The 18,092-nt window shown below is 40.9% G+C and overlaps 1 protein-coding gene across 7 annotated transcripts in view; it reads right to left on the bottom strand.

The window, feature by feature from the left end:
• Positions 1–18,092, bottom strand: part of UBR4 (ubiquitin protein ligase E3 component n-recognin 4) — a 125,925-nt gene that overhangs the window by 51,414 nt on the left and 56,419 nt on the right. For 2 of the 7 annotated variants that reach the window (XM_082402518.1, XM_082402520.1), the window contains 14 exons: positions 17,487–17,661; positions 16,701–16,784; positions 16,470–16,610; positions 15,148–15,269; positions 14,373–14,484; positions 12,362–12,492; positions 12,063–12,240; positions 11,495–11,599; positions 9,820–9,957; positions 8,938–9,112; positions 2,499–2,595; positions 1,724–1,831; positions 1,168–1,284; positions 2–211 (listed from right to left, as the gene is read on the bottom strand). In XM_082402518.1, coding sequence (XP_082258644.1) covers positions 2–211; positions 1,168–1,284; positions 1,724–1,831; positions 2,499–2,595; positions 8,938–9,112; positions 9,820–9,957; positions 11,495–11,599; positions 12,063–12,240; positions 12,362–12,492; positions 14,373–14,484; positions 15,148–15,269; positions 16,470–16,610; positions 16,701–16,784; positions 17,487–17,661 — 1,893 coding nt within the window. The remainder of the gene's footprint in view (position 1; positions 212–1,167; positions 1,285–1,723; positions 1,832–2,498; positions 2,596–8,937; positions 9,113–9,819; positions 9,958–11,494; positions 11,600–12,062; positions 12,241–12,361; positions 12,493–14,372; positions 14,485–15,147; positions 15,270–16,469; positions 16,611–16,700; positions 16,785–17,486; positions 17,662–18,092) is intronic. The other 5 variants (XM_082402521.1, XM_082402524.1, XM_082402519.1 and 2 more) reach the window with 4 other exon arrangements.

Below are 18,092 nucleotides of genomic sequence, written 5' to 3'. Positions count from 1 at the left end.
CCTTCACATACTGGCGGAGGAAGAATGGGCTCATGTCGGGTGGGGATGACGTAGTATGTGGTTTCAGCAGCTGGCTGGTAGCCACAGGTTCCTCATCGTTCTGCTGGCTCTTCCAGTACTCCAGCAGGGACTTGAGCACGTGCAGGCAGTAGTCCACAGCGCCAGAGCTCAGCAGGGCTGCTGCTGTGGCACTGGAGATGAGGGAAGATGACTGGGGAAAAACCAGGGAGAAGCTAAGAATGGCCTGTAGCACAGTGTGGCATTCAGCTGAGTGTTGGCGGTAGGAAACGCACTCACAACAGCCTTAGGAGTAGCTGTCACGGAAGTGAGGGAGTCACTCTCTTGAGTTAAAAGTTTCCCAACTAGCTCAAACATTTCCCCCACTCTTCTGAACACCAGCATGGTAAGAGAAAACAAAGAAACACCAGTTCCCAACTCTAATCTCCCTACCCATATGTGCCAGAGGCCAAGGAGGCCAGGATTAGATAACCCTTCCACCTGCAGGGAAGAGGTTTTCTCTTTCTCCTTGGACAGCTAGAAAAGAAGCCCATTTATGTTAAAGAGAGAGAAAACTTTCCACTATAGGCACTTCTTGGCAGCCCCACTCTCCTAGTAGGGGCTCTTTCCATAGAACCAGCTTCCAAAGGAGGTGGGGTGAGTGATCACATGAACAGAAAAGCGGGAGAAAAGCTACTGTAAATAAAACCATTAGGAGAGCCTGGCAAACCCCAGCCACCCACACAGCTCAGAAGCTCATTAAGAATGGACGCAGTTCAGCCTCCATTTCTACCTTCTCTGCTTTGTGTTAATCTCCTTTCCACCACACACCACTGCTTTCTCTCTGCTCTATTACCATACCTTATAGCAACATACAGGAGGGGAATCCTCTTAGCCACTCTGCGCCTGGCAGAACAGTCTCCTGCTTTTCAATAATGGAACTTCCAAACGCTTTAACCGCCCCCAGTGGAGGGATTGTTGGAAAAGATCAGAGCTTGGAAGGGACCCCGAGAAAGGTGGATGCTCTGCCCCTGAGCGGTGGCAGCTTAGAATCTTACTGCTCTCGAGCGATGACGGCCTGGCTCTAACAGAGGCCTCTGCCTGCTGTCCGAGCGCCACCCAGACAATCCTCGTTCCCTTCCCCACGCCCATTAGCCCAAAGCAAGATACCTCGCATATGGAAGACTTGGATCCGGATTTGGTCCTGGACATGAAGACACTCAGGAGCCTCATCACCACCAGGTGGACCTCATTCAGGGCACTGCGTTCGTTCTTCTTGGAGACATCCTGCGGACAGAGGCGGAGCCCAGAAGACCACACTTACTTTAACCTTGAGGCATCCTCTCAACAAGATTGCCTCACATGGACTCAGAGACAAAACAAGCTCCAATGTACTTGTGGTCTATACGTGGATGATCTAGAGCCTGATACACCTAGGAAGCCATGTTAAGATACAAACAACCAATTTATTGTTTTTACCTTGTGGAGCTACAAAAGGTCCATGAGGGCAGGGACTTGGTCTTGTTCCTCATTTATAGCCAGAGCCAAAAGTATGCCAGGGCCAAAGCAGGCACTAAAAACGTTTCTGATGAATCAACAGAACTGGAGCCCTCAGTGGAGGGTCACCCCTGAAACTAGGTGAAGCTCCTCTAAGAGAGGAATGAAAAACTGAAAACCGATCTCAGCCAATCCCTGCCTCTCACACAGTATGACTCTCAAATTTCACCTTCTTATCCATGCCCAGTTCAGCAATAAGCTGGGAGAGCAGGTTGTCCAGGGCCCCCTTGTCTTTCTCATCTTCTCCATCCAGATCTGTAGTAAGCATCAGAATGACCTGGACATCAACAGAGAGAGAAAACATGAAAGCCAATTCCCTAAAGAACAACAATTCTAAACACAAGGTGTTTCAGAAGAAATCCCAGTCTTCCTGACTGCCCTGTCAATCATAACAATAATCCATGAAAAGGTTCTAAGTCCTAAGGTAACCAAAGTTGAAGTGTCCAGAGTCAGAAGAGTCAAATTATGGCATATGTTACCCTTGGCCATCACAGAAAATGTTCTGCAAAAAGTCTGCAAAACTAATTGACTAGCCTACATTATATCCAACCAAAGTGGCTTAAGATATGGCACTGTGGTCTTCTAATTAAAGAACAATTTTGCCTAAGACGAAGGCAGCTAGTGGGAGAATAGCTATCAGACCACACTCTATTACTAATACTAATAAAGAGTTACTAGACACTAAGAATCTCTGGAGCAGACTTTTGTTCCTGGCTCTGTCAATAACTACCTGGATGGCTGTAGAAATTTTTTAACTTCATTCTCTGATCCTCGGCCTTCTCATCTATAAAATGAAGGGCTATAACTTGCAATTCAAAATTACATTCCATTATTCTATAACCTAATACCAAACCAAGTCTTACAGAGCCTCAGAAGGAGAGCTGTGAGCATGCTTAAGGATGGTCCAACTTTGATGTGACAGACCCAAGTGAACTGAGAGATACCTGCATGTATGGAATGGCCCGGACACCTCCAACACTTCGTAACTGGGGCAAAGTTTGCAGTAGTCTCTCCAACAGCATCAGACGGACCATGTGCAGCCTAAAAGACCAGGGAAAATACATGAAACGTGAGCTAATACACAAATACTAACCAGCTGAATATAGTTCTTTCCTCCTGCCACTGACGTAAATAAGGAAGCTACTTCTTAGGAACAATCCTAGCATTTAAAAAAAAAAACTGTTAAGACATGCCTTTGGTATACCAGTAACATAGAAGGAAAAATCTCACTCTGTTAAAGTGGAACAAAACTATTCCAAGATACAACTGATGGTACTGAAAACTTACTACAGGAAGTTAAAATATTTCTCAAGCAACCAGGTCCTGGTTGTTCTCAATATTCAAACCAAACCTTCAATAGTAAGCTCTATGGCTTTTTCCAACACATGGCCCTATTCTGCCTCCAAGCATTATTTTCTGGAATTCTGCCGTCTACAAATTTTACATCATCCAATTGTATAGTGACCTAGCCCCTTCTTCTTGTTTCCCAAGTCCTTAGGAAGGCCAGTCACTGCTTTGCCCTCTCACAGCTTAGTCATCATTTTTCCTAGTATAAAATTCAATCTCAACATCAATACTAGAACCGTGAGTTCTCCCATATATGCAGTTGGCCACTACCTAGCCTTCTTCATCTGCAGATGTACAGCTGGGCTTCTGTAGTATAACAAATGTGTGTTTCTGGATCTCTAGTGAATATGCTGATTCAAGAGGACCAATATGAAAATTAATTAGGGTCTTGTCAACAAGTTGGTTGGCAGTCTCACCTAACACAATCTTACACAGATTAACAGTGCATTTGCTAAATCAATTAATGGATTCACTCTCAAAATTAATAAACCATTTTGCTTCATTTTACTTTACATGTGTAAGAAACGACATGCCTTCATATTTTTTAAGTGTGATTTTCATGCATTCCATATCCTAGCAGGTATCCAGAATATTTTCAGTATAATAGAAGTCTGAATGAAAATAGTCTTGAATAATAAATGACAATTTTTCTAAAAGAACTTGAAGGAACAAGCTAAACAACCTTCAGAATATAGTAATACACAAAAGCCCAGGCATGCATCTTCAAATAATTAGACCAGCTGTGTGAGGACTACAAATGAATAAAAATTGCTCAGGAACAGATAAGGTACAAGTGATGAAAGATGAGATGACAGCAGCAGCTTAATACTTTTAGAATAAAACATAACAAGTTCTGAGACAGATTAAAATCCTCAGATTTGGAGAACGTGCATGTGAATATACACAGAAAGGAAAAAGCCAACATAATGAGTAGAGTCTGGATCTGGACCAAGATCATGCCAGATTACTGACTTTTCAAACTCTTAAGATAGTAGTACTCTTGCAACTTAACAAAAAAATTAAACAGTGTACCAAAATTACAATTTCCTCCTCGTGACAAAGTAAAACCAATTCAGTTATTCTATTATTTAAAACAATAAGTTACTTAACAATTCTTTAATTAACTTATTCCTGAAAAATACAGTTAACTTAAAACAACTTTAGAGAATTTCATTAGCAATATGGCTAGGTTACCTAAATTGACCCTCCAGCTAAAAACAAATGAAAATCCTAAAAAGATATAACAACATTTTCGAAATAATGAGTCTCAAGAAATTTCAAAGCATCGAAATCACATAGTATGTTCCCCAACCACAGTAAATTAAACTGTAAATCAATAACAAAAATAATTAGAAAATCCCCAAATGTTTGGAAATTTGGCAACATATTTCTAAATATCCCATGGGCCAAAGACTAAATTACAAAAGAATTTAGAAAACATTTTGAACTGAACAGCAATGAAAATACAACATATAAAAGTATGTGAGCTCCAGCCAAAGCAATGTTAAAGGGAATTTTAGAGAGAAATATATAGCTTCAAATATGTATTGAAAAAGAAAGGTTTAAAATCAATGATTTAACCTTCCATCTTACGACACTAAAAAAAAAAACAGAAAATTATCCCCCTCCCCCAAAAATAAGATACTAAAACAAAAAAAGTTAGTAAGAAGAGAAAGGAAATAATCAAGAGTGGAAATGAAATAGAAAGTAGGTATATAACAGAGAAAAATCAAAGCCAAATGTTGGTTCTTTGTAAATAAAGTTGATAACTTCTAGCAAGACTGACTTTTGGGGGGGGGAAATATTTGTTACCCATACTAGAAATGAAAAAAGGTATATCACTACAAATCCTAAAGACATTAAAAGGATGATAAGATATATTATGAACAACTTTATCCCAGTAAAATGAATGAATTCCTTGAAAAGCACAACATACCAAAATTGACACATGAAGAAACAGAAATAATTCTGTGTCATTTAAAGAATGAATCTATAGTCGAAAGTCTTCCCTTAAAGAAAGTCTTCCCTTAGAGACCCAGGTGACTTCACGGCTAAATTTTTCCAAGAATTCAGACGAAATAAAACCAATCTTACACAAACTCTTGTAGAGAACAGAAAATGGGAAACATGTCCTCACTTACTTTATGAGGCCAGAATAACATGAATACCGATACCTGACAAAAACATTTCAAAGAAGAAAAATTACAGGCCTAAATAAAGTATCAGCAAATCAAATCCAGTGATACAAAAGATAAGACATCACGATCAGGTGTCCCCAGAAGGTTGGTTTAATAACGGAAAATATCAATTACTGTAATTTACAACCTTAAACAGAATAAAGGAGAAAAACATATAATCAACTAAGTGCCACAAAAGCAACTGGAAAGCTTCAAAAACCAACCCAAGATAAAATATCTCCCAGCAAACTAGTAGCAAAACTTAATTTGATAAAGAATATCCCAGAAAACCTTCCACTTAACATCATACTTCATGGTAAAGTAGGAAACCTTTTCTCCTGTGTCTGGGAATGAGGTAAGGATTTCCACCATCACCACTTCTCTCCTACCCAATACAATAAGGCAAGAGAAAACAGTTAAAAGGTGTAAAGATTGAACGGAAAAAACTTAAATGTCATTATTTACAGGAGACAAGACTGTTCATGCAGAATCTGTGATAAGAATTAATCTAATTACCAAACCCATAATTAGGATTAATCTAATTATCAAAACCTATAATTAGAATTTAAGTGAATTTAGAAAGATCACAGAATACAAGGTCAAAATAAAAGCAATAATGAGCTCACTAGCAATTAAGAAATTATTAGGCCAGAAAATGAGTAAAGATAGAAATCCAGAGGGGTAAGCAGAGCCCTGAGACTGATTTCAGGGCATCCAAAAACTTGAGGCTATGATGCTCTAACGGCAACTTGTACATCAGGTTGCTAGGACCTTACAAGGCATCTGGACTAGGAAAAGAGGCCTAGAATCTGCCCCAAGTGAGGAGAGTCTTCAAAGAGAATCTCATAAAAAAAACACAGAAGGCTACACCCTGAGTTTAAAAGTAAACAAATATACCACTTCCCCCCGTACCACTTTTTCCCCATCCAGGAGTCTGTAAGAAAAATTAGCTGACTCAAATCCTGATGCTGAGACAAAAGCAGGAAAAAAAGAATCAGCTGCTGAAATATAGTCCAGTTTATATATCTTTTTCCTTTTGGCTAATACTTTTTGTGTCCTATTTAAGAAATCTTTGCCAACCCTAAGTTATGAAGATAGTTTGTCTTCTAAAACCAGTACGGTGTCACCTTTTGTGTTTAAATCCATAGCAACTGATTTTTGTGTATGATCAGGTCAAGACTCATTTTATTCCATATTAATTTCCAACCAACCTATTGCCATTGATTGAAAAGACCATCTTTCTTCCACTGTACAGAAGTCTCATCTGTGTCATAAATCAGTTGACTATGTATGTGTGAATCTGTTTCTGAACGCTAGTCTGTTTTGTTAATCTATTTTGTCTATCCTTGCACCAATATCCCACTGTCTTACTGAGCACAGCTTTATAAGCTACAGTTGTGTAGTCTTCTAATTTTGTGGGTTTTCTTCAATATTGCCTTAGCTAATCTTAGTCCCTTGCTCTTCCAAATAAATGTTAGTATCAGCTTGTCAGTTTTGACACATAAATAAAGCCAGCTAAGACTTTTGACCGGGATTATACTGAACCTGTATCAATGTTAAGACAATTGTTATCTTTATAATAATGAGTCTTTCAATCCATAAACATGGTATATTCCTTCATTTATTTAGATCTTCTTTAATTTCCCTCAATGAGCTTTTATAGTTTTCAGTGTAGAAGTGTTATATATCTTCCAAACTTATAACTATGTATTTGATGTTTTCTGATGTCACTCGAATAAATCTTAGAAAACTATAAATAACTAAGCAGAGGAATTTAAAAAAGAAAGAAAAGAGATATTAAGATACATGGAGAAGAGAATATGATGGTCTAACATCTACTTAAGTCCCAGAAAGAGAAATAACAGAAAATGAGGCAGAAGCAATGCCCAATGAGATTAATGAATGAGATATTTGAATGAGATTAATGAATGAGAAGTTTCTAGAATTAATAAAAGACACTAACCCAAACATTCAAGCAGAACAAATGTAAAGAAATCCATCCTAAACCTATCCTAGTAAAACTACAAATAACAGTGACAAGATAAAGATCTTAAGAGCAGCAGTAAAGACACTGTTTTCAAAGAAGCAATAATTGTAACAGCAGGTGACATCTCATTGGCAATAACAATGGATACCATTTTCAATTTTGGGAGGATAAAACCATCAACACAAAATTCTATCCCCATCAAAAATACATCCACAAAATGTAAGCTAAATAAAGACATTTTCCAGACTAACAAAACCTGAGATTTTGAAAGCAGGGGACCTCCCCTAAAGGAAAATCTAAATGACATACTTCAAGAAGAAAATGATCCTAGATGGAAGGTCTGAGATGCACAAAGAAAACATGGGCGTAGAAAGTGGTAAACGTGTGAGCAAATCTAAACAGACACTGACTACATAAATTATATAAAAGAGCAATAATATCTTGAAAGCTTTAAAAAGACTTTTCTTAAAACACACAAATATAATAGCTTAAATTGATAAGAATGAGCAAAGTCTTCTAAGGTACTCATTCAGGAAGAAGATACAGCTCTTAGTTAACTTTAGTTTTGGTTACGTATGCATGTTGAAGTGATTAGTATAACTACTAAAAGACTGGAAACAGAGTAAACAACCTCCAAACTTGCAAAGTTGGGGCAGGGGGGAATGAGAAAAGAGCAAATCAACCCACAAGAGGGCTACAAAGAAAAAGAAACACGGAAACAGGCAGAACAAATAAGAAGCACAAAATAAATTCAAATATATCAGTAATTAACATCAGTTATAAATGAACTTAACTGTTCCAATTAAAAAGCAAAGGTAGACTGGATTAAAAATATTTTGAAAAATAAACTTCAAAGAACCAAAAATCACAAAGATCACATTATCTGAACACATGCAATTAACCAAGAAATCACATGAAGAGGAAAAAAAAAGATTAAGTAGAAAATGCCTTTTAGGTTAAGCAGTTAAGAAACAAATCCCATCAAAATATCAACAGTTAACTGAGCCAGAGGCCATCTTCCCCAAAGGGATGCTGCAAGAGTTTAAGTGGAAGGACACAGGGAATAGAGGAAACACTCACTGATGCCCTCCCAAAATGTCTCCGATGCCTGACTGTTCAGTTACCTCTTTTTCTGATAGAAATCATTCAGTTCAAAATACTGATTTCTGCACTAATGTGATAACTATGGGCCTCACCAAATTTAACAAACATTGTATCACGAGTGTATTCTTAGGTTTCTTTTCTTCCTCCTCTTCTATTTCTCTAGTCACCTTTTGGTTAAGAATACATTCCTCCACCAATCCAGTACCAAATACCACCAGAATTTCTTCAGGGGGCTGGATTAGGATTTTATGGATTATTTTCAATTTGCCAAATGCCCCACCACTGGTATTTCTAGTCATAAACTTGTATTTGCTGTTTGATCTCTCTATTACCTAATAAACATGCTGAACAAGCAGTTATTTCTAGTATTTACTTAATAACTATCACTTTTGAGCCCAGAACAGTGTCATTTATGAAGAGAAAGCTACAAAATGAGTGTACAGTTAATGATGAAACAAGAAAGATTTGACTAAGGAGGACACGTGTTTTTACGACAATCCCTTTTACTAAGGGATATAGGCGGGCCCTACGAAAAAAACCACTTTCTATTCTCTCTGCAATTGATTTGATGAAATTCTAATTAGGACCAGAAGACAGACCTAGAACACTTCTTAAGGTTTTTAAATTGTTTCACGAGTCTATTACCTTTCCATTTCAAAAGAAATAAACTGTTACCACCACTCCACCTCCTGCAACTGATCCATCATCCTATTCCTGAAACATTCTCCCCTAGGAAAGCCTCTTGAGTGCAAGTGGCCAGCTCCTGACCTGTTGCTAGCGTGGACATCTCCTTCCCCTTCCCCTTCTCCTTCTCCCTCGGAGCCATCTCCTTCCTGATGTCCGGTGGTGGTGCTGATGGCGCCAGTGCTTGAACTGACACTTCCTGGTCCAGCCGGATGCCCCTCTGCTGTGGCATCACCATAAGCACTGCTCCGGCCAGATACTAGAGGGAAATGTTTTAAAAAGTACAAATCAACTCCCAAGGCACGGTGGAATCCAGTGCATTCTTAAGTCAGCAATTACCTGACTGGTAGCTTTAGAAAATTTTTTTCTTCTGTGTGAAGGTCAATAAGGATTGAATTCACGATTTCGGCCCCACAGGACTAAATGACTAAATGACTCTCTGGGTACCCAAAGAACAGAAGATCCACCCACAAGAACAATTAATCTCAACTGTTGATAAATTTCCATCTCATACTCCAGAAGAAACACATACTGATTTGGGAATCTCGAAATTATCAGCTACTCTATATCTCTTCCACAAAAAATTTTCATATCCAATTTTTAAGCAGAGACTGATTTTTAAGATCAAACCAAAATGGCTTGTCATGCTTCCTCATTCTAGAAGCCCAACCCCCACCAGCCAGTACAGATGGCCTGCTATATTAATATACCAGATCATTAACAATGGGACTGCCCAAAATCTCTTCCACAACAGAAGAAGCAAAAGCCACCGTAGGACTGATTTCAAAGTCATACCATCCCTGTTTTCAACTAATCATGATTTGGGATTATGTATGTCATTTTTTTCTTCCACTAACAGATAATTAAACTCCCCTTTGCTGAAACCAATCCTAGGACCCAGGCAGGGATTTCTATTTTGTCCCCACCCTCTCTGCCCAAGGATATCAGGACCTCCAGCCATATTACCACTGTGCTCGCCAGCCACCGAGTCCACTGCACTTCCCCCGCTCTCCGAGCCCACACTACCACCGTGGTCAGCAGGGGAGGTCCGAAGGGTGGAACCATCAGTTGCTGCTGTGCTGCCCTCGTCGTCTGAGGCTGGAGCTGAGAGAGTAACGAGAGCTGTTACAGGTAAAAACCCCTCTTTGGGGCAAAAGCATCAAACTACATAGTGCAGAAGACACAATGCAGTTTATACATCCTGTTGTCAAAGAAAAAAGGGAAGGATTTGCTTTGCTGGTTAATCACTAACAGGAACAAACACTATACATGGTGCATTGCAAACAGTACTTAGACAGAAGTGAAAACCCAGTTCACTGGGCATTTCCTTCGCTGTTACATCACAGTGCAAGTAAAACAGTGCAGAGATTCAAGAAGAATCTGTGACATGGACACTCAGTTTTCTAGCTAAAACGCTTCACAGTCACCACAGTCTAGGTGTTACTGACACCTGCTGAGATTGGAAAATAGCCATTACCATTCAAAAGCATAGATTCTGAATTTTCATGAGATTTGTTTTGCAATCAATTTATGCTTATGCTAGGAAATCACTTATCATGAGCTCTCAAATCAACCTTGTCTGTTTTTTTAATCAGATGGTCCAGAGGGGAGCTCATTTGGAAATTTCAAACTTCCTAATCTTCCTCATCAGATGCTAATAATGAAGCAAGGAAATTCCCCAGAGACAGCCACAGCATCCAGGATCAGGGCTGAGCTGAGACAGGAGGAAAATGCTGGATGAGATACATGGGGGAGAAAAGCCAAGACAGCCACAGAGCACAGTAGGAACACAACTGGCACAGCACAACAGTGACCTCCAAGCCTGAAATGACAGCAACTAAAGAGACCTAAGAAAAGCAACAAGCCATGGCAGCAGGCGACAGGGGACAGCCAGTTTCTCCCTTTCTTATCTATCCAGGATAAAACGCCCAAAACAAGAAACAAAGAAAAAAAAAAAAGAAAACAAATAGAGGGACACATCAGTCTGAAAACTCGCAATCAACCCTTAAATTACTCAGGGGCTGATTTTCCAGTAGATTGTTCAGATGTTCCATCCTCCTCTATTTGGTCCAACTCTCCACTCAGGACATATTTTTTTTCTTATCAGATTAGGAAAAGAGATTGAAAGTAAACACAAAATGAGGTCTGAAGATTTCCTATGCATTTGAATTGTCCATAAAAACCCTACCCACCAAGCTCAGATCCCACGCTGACCTGAAGTGTAACTCAGCTCCTTGTAGCTTCACTTTTATTTGCAAATGAAGAGAAAAGAGTTAAAAGGTTTGAGCTCCATTTCTTGTCTCCGTTTTGAAACTGTCTAAAATGTTAGAACTCTGGTGAAGAACCCTGAAAGCTGTGATTTAAGCTCTAAAGCCGATCAACCTGCAAGCTGTTCTCTTGGCCTTTCCTTGGGGAATTAGCTGAAGCCAGGCAGCATGCAAAGTGTAGGGAAGCAGAGCCATGAATGCCTTTGCCAAGCTGCATCACTATGCCTTCCACACCCGCATTTCTAGAGCAAAGGCACAAGCAGGAAGTCCAGAATGGCCTGTCAAAGCAGCTGCCCATTACACTCTCACAGCATTGGAAACGAGGCCTGAGGGTCCTGGGGCCCTGAGCCGCGCTCCTTGCTGTGGACAGTTACCTGATGCTGTGGTGTCAGAGAGGGTTCCTGCGTCCAGAGAGGAAGAGCTGGGTGCCTGGCCGGACAGCCCCAGGCTCTGCAGGCCCAGGGCACTGCTGCTGCTGCCTGGGAAACAAGTGGAGAGTGAGCACAGCATCCCCTCCAGACCCCATCCACAGCGCCGCTTGGCCACCTGCTGCCCTCAGGAGTCTAAACTCACCAGCGTGTGACCCCCTCTGGCCTAGAGGAAGTTACTCAACAGTCATTGCTGTCCACCCACCAAATTTAGTTACAGAGATGGTGGAAGCCTTCCTTCAGCTCAGGCAGGACACAGGCTGGAGGAATCTAACAGATTTGGGAGGAAATAATCCAAAAGACCAAACTAACAGAAACTATGAGATTGGCTCCCAGACTAAAAATCCCACCACGATCCCTCTCACTCTCCACCTGTATCTCTGAACAGCTCTCACCCAGATCAACCTCTCCCCAAATCTGGGGACGAGCTAAGTCAGCTGGATATCAGTAACTGCCAAACCCTCTTTCCTGTGCAAGGCCAATGGGCCACTGTGTTCCTGGCATTGCCTTCTACCTTGCTGGTCCTGCTGCAGGCTCAGGGCAATGGCTAGTTCAACCATGGTCTCGTCATCTGCATCAGGCGGGATGTCCAGCATGGGGGGGAAGCCCTCTGCGCCTGCCAGCAGGGCCTCCAGGGGAGAGGGGTTGCCATTGTTGACATTTTCAGCTGTCTCCAGGACCATCGACTCAGACTGCAGAGAGAAAGCTCTGTCAGTGTCCCGTGGTAAAAGGCAGCTTGTGGAAGTCCACTGAACAAGAGCTAGAGGAGAGTTCTGAGGCTCCTCCTCCCCTCTCCTGCTGCCAGAGACTCACCACCATCTCAAAATCTCCATGGTCCACCTCACTCTGTTCCTGGCTTTCCTGACGGATGTGACCACCATTCGGGATCCCTGACGACTGCATTTTCTCATCTGCGTCATCATCGTCATCATCATCCTTGTCTCCTGAGTCAAAGAAACCCCAGTCACCTGAAGGTGCTTGCTCTTTCCTCCCTCTGCGTGTGGTAAGATAAGCTACATAGCAACAAAAACCAAGACAAGCAAGCTACCAGCTAGTGCCCTGTGCTTTAGAGATAAATTCCAGGGAGCCATGCCTGGCCTTTTTCTCTTGCTTCCTGGACCTAGCAGGATCTGGGAAGGTGGGGCTGGCAGTGAGAGCCTGCTCCACTTAGGAGAAGTCTTTTCCAGCTGATGAAGGAAAACAGAAACAAAAACCCTTGGATTCCATAAAGCAGAAAAATCTAAGACCAGCAGGTCCCATGAGCTTGTGCCAACCCTCAGGAGACCCTGGACAAGACAGGGGAAATAATACAATTGAGATGTTTATCTATTATCTGTCATGGCAGCCTGGAGTGTTATCTTACTTTTTTTCCCCCAAAACAACTGGGTCAGTGAGATTTTCACACTACATAATCATTAAGAGAAGAACCAATTGAAATGTGAAACCATCGAATGAAAGCTGGTTCTTCCAGCACAGCACTACAGGTCCTACCCGGACCAGCTTCTGTATGAAGGGGAAAAGCCCTCTAGAAGGGAGAAGCCCAGGTTAGACTCCTAATTATCAGAAAAGGATGGAGACCTTGCCTTCCACTCAATGGGCTGAAAAAGTATGTGGATATGACCTTAACTGGAAACATAAACTATCCGGACTCTAGCTTCTCCACAGAGAAAAGATGCACAAATTGTTGCCTGACTCATCAAAAGCTTAAGATGAATGATACTCAAGGAAGGTTGTCTGAAGGTCGTGAAGCTGCATGCGCTCCTCTAAACCTGCACTGGACCACACAGTAGCCACAGCCACTAGCTACAACGTGGCTAGTCCACATGGAGATGTGATGTTAGTGTATATAGTACACGCTAGATTTTTTTAAATTATTGGAGTATAATTGCTTTACAATGTTGTTAGTTTCTGCTATACAATGAAGTGAATCAGCTGTATGTATACCTATATCCCCTCCCTCTTGGACCTCCCTCCCACCCACCGCCCCGCACTAGATTTTTAAGACAGTACAAAAAAATTTTTTAAGAATGGAAAATATTTTACTAATAATTTTTTATATTATGTGTTGAAATAATATTTTTGATATATTGGATTATTAATAAGTTAATTTCAAATATTTCTTTTTACTCTTTATCACGTGACTAAAATAAAATTTAAACTATGTATGTGACTTTCATTGGAAGTTTAACTTCTGAGCTAAACCAAGTAACCAGAGTTATACAATATACTACTGCTAAGATTTAGACAATTGGTAGAATTGCTTTTCCTAAAATGTTAAATGTCCTTGACTCGTATCCAACTGTATCAAGAGGGAAATCTCTTGTGAAATTTGCTGTCAATCTTATTGTAGGTAAGTCCGCTGAAGATACTACCCATTAGGCAACAAAATGGACCCTTAATGTAAGAGCTTTCATGAGGGGAAATTTTTCATTTCCTGAAAAATGGCGGGTTTTTTCTTCAGTCACTGTGATTTTTGAACTGTTCTCATTTTATTTTCACTCTGGCTTTTGGGAAGTTTTCAGCCAAAAATAAGATCTTCACTTAACAGCCATGTAGGACTTTGTGATGTAGATTTTATGTCCTTGGCTTGATTTTACTATTGTACCTTTATTTTCCCCTGGCCTCGATTTTCCTTCTTTTTATTCTACTTACTATGCGTTTTTTATACACCTTCAATTCTTCATGGAATAAGGCAGCGTAAAACAATGGATACATAACCAAAAGTCTCCAGGGCCTTCGTCAACATGAGCAGCACGTCCTAGTGCTTTATTTCCCTTCTCCCCCCGCCACACTCGCACAAGCCTAAACCCAGACCTCACATTACCCATTGGAGTGTTGCTTCGAGGGGAGGAGGGCAATGTCACATGTCTCCGCTTGTTCCTCGGCCTTAGGACTCGAATTAGAGCTTGTTTACAAGAGAAGCTCACAGCAGGATCCTGAGGTTGAAAGGAAACCATCATTCTTAGGTTTTAATATTATTCATGAAACTGTCTATAAAACACTTTCCTTTCTTGGACAATCACATGCACGTGGAAGATCTGCCTACTCTCACCTGCAACCTGCTGAATCAGGTCAGCAGTTAAGCCCATTTCCCCAACCTGGCATATATAAGCCCCATATGCTACATTCTTGTATCTTAGTTCCTGGTAATAGACTGGCAGGTCATTTGGCCCTGAAGTCCCTTTGGCTGCCTACAAATTGGTTTTGGCTTTTCATCAGATGATCAGGGTCACTTAGCTCTGTGCTAAAATCAGTACTTCCAACACTAGCTTCTGTGCCAGAGTCACTGGAAATAGATCTTGATGATGTTCATTCAGGTACTCATTTAATTAATACTTACTTAGCATTAACTATGAAGCAACCATCAGTATATTCCCTGGGGACTCAGCACTGAACAAAACAAACCAAGTCCATTCCCTTTTCAAACCTTCTTTTCCATGGAATGAGTAAGATGTTAAAGGCTTTACTGATATGTAAAATTCTTAATTCCCATTACCCTCCTTTAAGTCTGTTTTATTTCATTAATTAGCAAACTTATAAAAAAAATTTTTTCCAGACATTCCCAGATAAGGATTATCTGGGGTTGTAATGATACGTACAGGACACAATAGCATCTGCATGTATATCTTGGATGCTGTATTAATACAGTCCAGCTCACAGGTACAGTAGCCATGGATAATGTCTACCAGAGCATTAACGGTAGCTTCAATATGAGTTAGGCCTAAAGGGGAGAAACAGACGGTGAAAAAAATTCCAACTACTTGACAGTCAAAGACAAAAGTACAAATTCTTATGCCCATGTAAAGGTCAAGCTAACAAGAAAATGACAAGCACACACAGAAAAACAAACAAACGAAACACACACATAGAATGTAGGCTGTAGGCATTGTTTGTGATTTATTAATAGTCTCCTAAATCTCCCAAACTGTCTCCAAAAGCCTTTCCAAATATCCTGCATCACAGAAATAAACAGGTGTCTACTCTCTATGGATATCAAAAGACAGGGCAGAGAAATGTGAAGAGCTGAGCAGAGTCTAAATGTTCCCTACTATCCCCAAACCTTAGGTGATAAAGATGACCCTAACAGGCCTTTTGGGTTTACTGCCCAAGCAATGTCCAAACACAAATGAGTAACAGGGGTCCTTCTACTTTTCTAGATTGCTATTCAGAACCTTACTACTCTTCCACCTAAAAACCTTAGACAGTGTGAAAAGTTAAATACCAAAGGCAGCAGTAGCTTAGAAATAAAATAAGTTTCTAGTATGATGTTTTTTGGGTTTTGTTTTAAATAAATAAATTTATTTATTTATTTGTTTGTTTGTTTATGGCTGCACTGGGTCCTCGTTGCTGCGTGCGGGCTTTCTCTAGTTGCAGCGAGTGGGCTTCTCATTGCGGTGGCTTCTCTTGTTGCGGAGCATGCTCTCTAGGCACGCGGGCTTCAGTAGTTGTGGCACACGGGCTCAGTAGTTGTGGCTCGCAGGCTCTAGAGCGCAGGTTCAGTAGTTGTGGCGCACGGGCTTAGTTGCTCCGTGGCATGTGGGATCTTCCCGGACCAGGGATCAAACCCGTGTCCCCTGCACTGGCAGGCGGATTCTTAACTACTGCGTCACCAGGGTAGTCCCCTCAAAGACTTTTTTAAAAACAATTATAAACACCACTAAGGGCACACACACGCACACACTTCTTTATGTGAAGTATTCAATCCGACGTGAGAGATACAAGCAAGTCCCACTTCTCTGCTACACTGCTAAATTCCTCTATATCAGGAACACTGATCTCACAGGCTTCTGTTTCCTAAATATTCACTAAATATCCACTCTGGAAGAGATGGATGATGAAGGCTAAAGGTGAAGAGTTCAATCTGTTCCAAGAAAAAACTTACATCAGGCTTCACTATCAAGTATCCCTTTTAACATGATACCTGGCAGGCAGGCAGGTGCCAAGAAGGCATTCTTGGGTTTGGATGCATGGAGTTTCCAGAAGTGGTTCACCAGCTGGGTGATGAAACTACAGCAGTCTCCCTCCAACTGCTTCTGAGGTTCTCTCCCCTCATCCGCTCCTTCTAAGCAGGAGGAAAAAAAATTATTAACGACGGTAAATCTAAGATGGAATTTAATTTGTTTTAAGGTTAACTCAGGTCAAGGAAGCTTGCCTGGGGAGGGAGTTTCAAGTGGGGCCCCAGTCAATATGCCAACTATCCCTAGACTCCAGCAGGCACATCTAGGAAAAAAACAGTCTGGGAAAGGAATATCACAGAAAACATTGTATGTTAGAATTAAGTAGAAGGGGAGCATTCAGGAGCTTACAGCAGATTCAGAGATCTCAGGTGCAACTGTTCAACTTCTAAAAGCTAGGGGAACATCTGCAATTTTCTAGAATGATTCGTGAATTATAGTACTAGAGGAGGAACAGGATGATGACAGCATATGGAAATATGTAAATAACAGAACTGTAAAGGCATCAATAAGCTCTATTTGATGAAAGCAAAGCAGGTTTGGTACCCAGCCAATGTGAGGAGAGAGGAGGAAATAGAATCAAGCACTGAGAAAGGCTACAGATATTAATAAAATACTGGCAAAAGTACAGCACGAAAGCAAAAGACATGATCCTATTACTTTAAAGCAACCAGGGCACAAGCTTAACTTTACCCTGAAGATCTTAAAGAGGTAGTAAATTCAGAGACAGATTATATCTGATGTCCAGAGCACAAAATAAACTCAAGAGCAATCCAAGGGGTAAGCACTGGAAACAGCATTTACTTAGAACTATACAATTCTAATGTCAAAAGCCCTTCAAGATATAAAGACAAGAGAGTAAAATCCCTGTCTCAGAGTGTGCAGTCAGTCAGAAGCCAGTGAGAACAAGAAGAAGATGAGAGAGTAAAGAAGGTGGTGTAGTAAGCAGATTTCAGGACCACAGCCATATAGGCCAAGTTCACCTGTTTCCATCTGGGGCAGTTTTGACTCCGTAAAGTGGACAAGGTTGTTAGGGCGCATGATGGCAATGGAGCGAGCTGTGATCACCAGCCTCTGGAAGACCTCAGGGTCCAAATCCTTGCCCTCTTTGCTGGATGTGTTGAGACACTGCACAGCTTTGCTCAGCAAGGCCTGATCCTACAACAAAAGAATCACAGAGGATGAACCAAAAGCAAGGAAGGCCTGGGTACTAAAGCACAGAGGAGAGGGGAACTGACAGATCATCAGGATGGCTACCTCCTCTCAAGAGAACAGGTTAATTACTGTTGACTACCTGGAACAAATCTTCAAAGTAGCCCAACACAGTTCAACTTCTTCATATAATAAAACATTAAAGACGCATAAAAAAAAAAAATCAAAAGCCATGAAATCAGTATCAAAGTATGATAGGAAAACTAGAAATACCAGCCGATTCTCCAGAGTTACATCCCAGATCTCCTTCCTATGGAAGTCATTTCTTTGCAGGTTCATACCAAAGCTATGTTTCCAAAATCGCCTTTCCTTGAGAGGTTCAGCAGGTTAAACTCACATTTCTCAGTTCTCTGGGTTTGAGGCACAAAAGCTAACCA

This window comes from Balaenoptera borealis (genome assembly GCF_965194805.1).
Source record: "Balaenoptera borealis genome assembly, chromosome: 1".
In the NCBI taxonomy this organism is placed as follows: domain Eukaryota; kingdom Metazoa; phylum Chordata; class Mammalia; order Artiodactyla; family Balaenopteridae; genus Balaenoptera; species Balaenoptera borealis.
The sequence above is the reverse complement of the archived record's forward strand: the minus strand, read 5'-3'. Positions and strand labels throughout refer to the sequence as shown.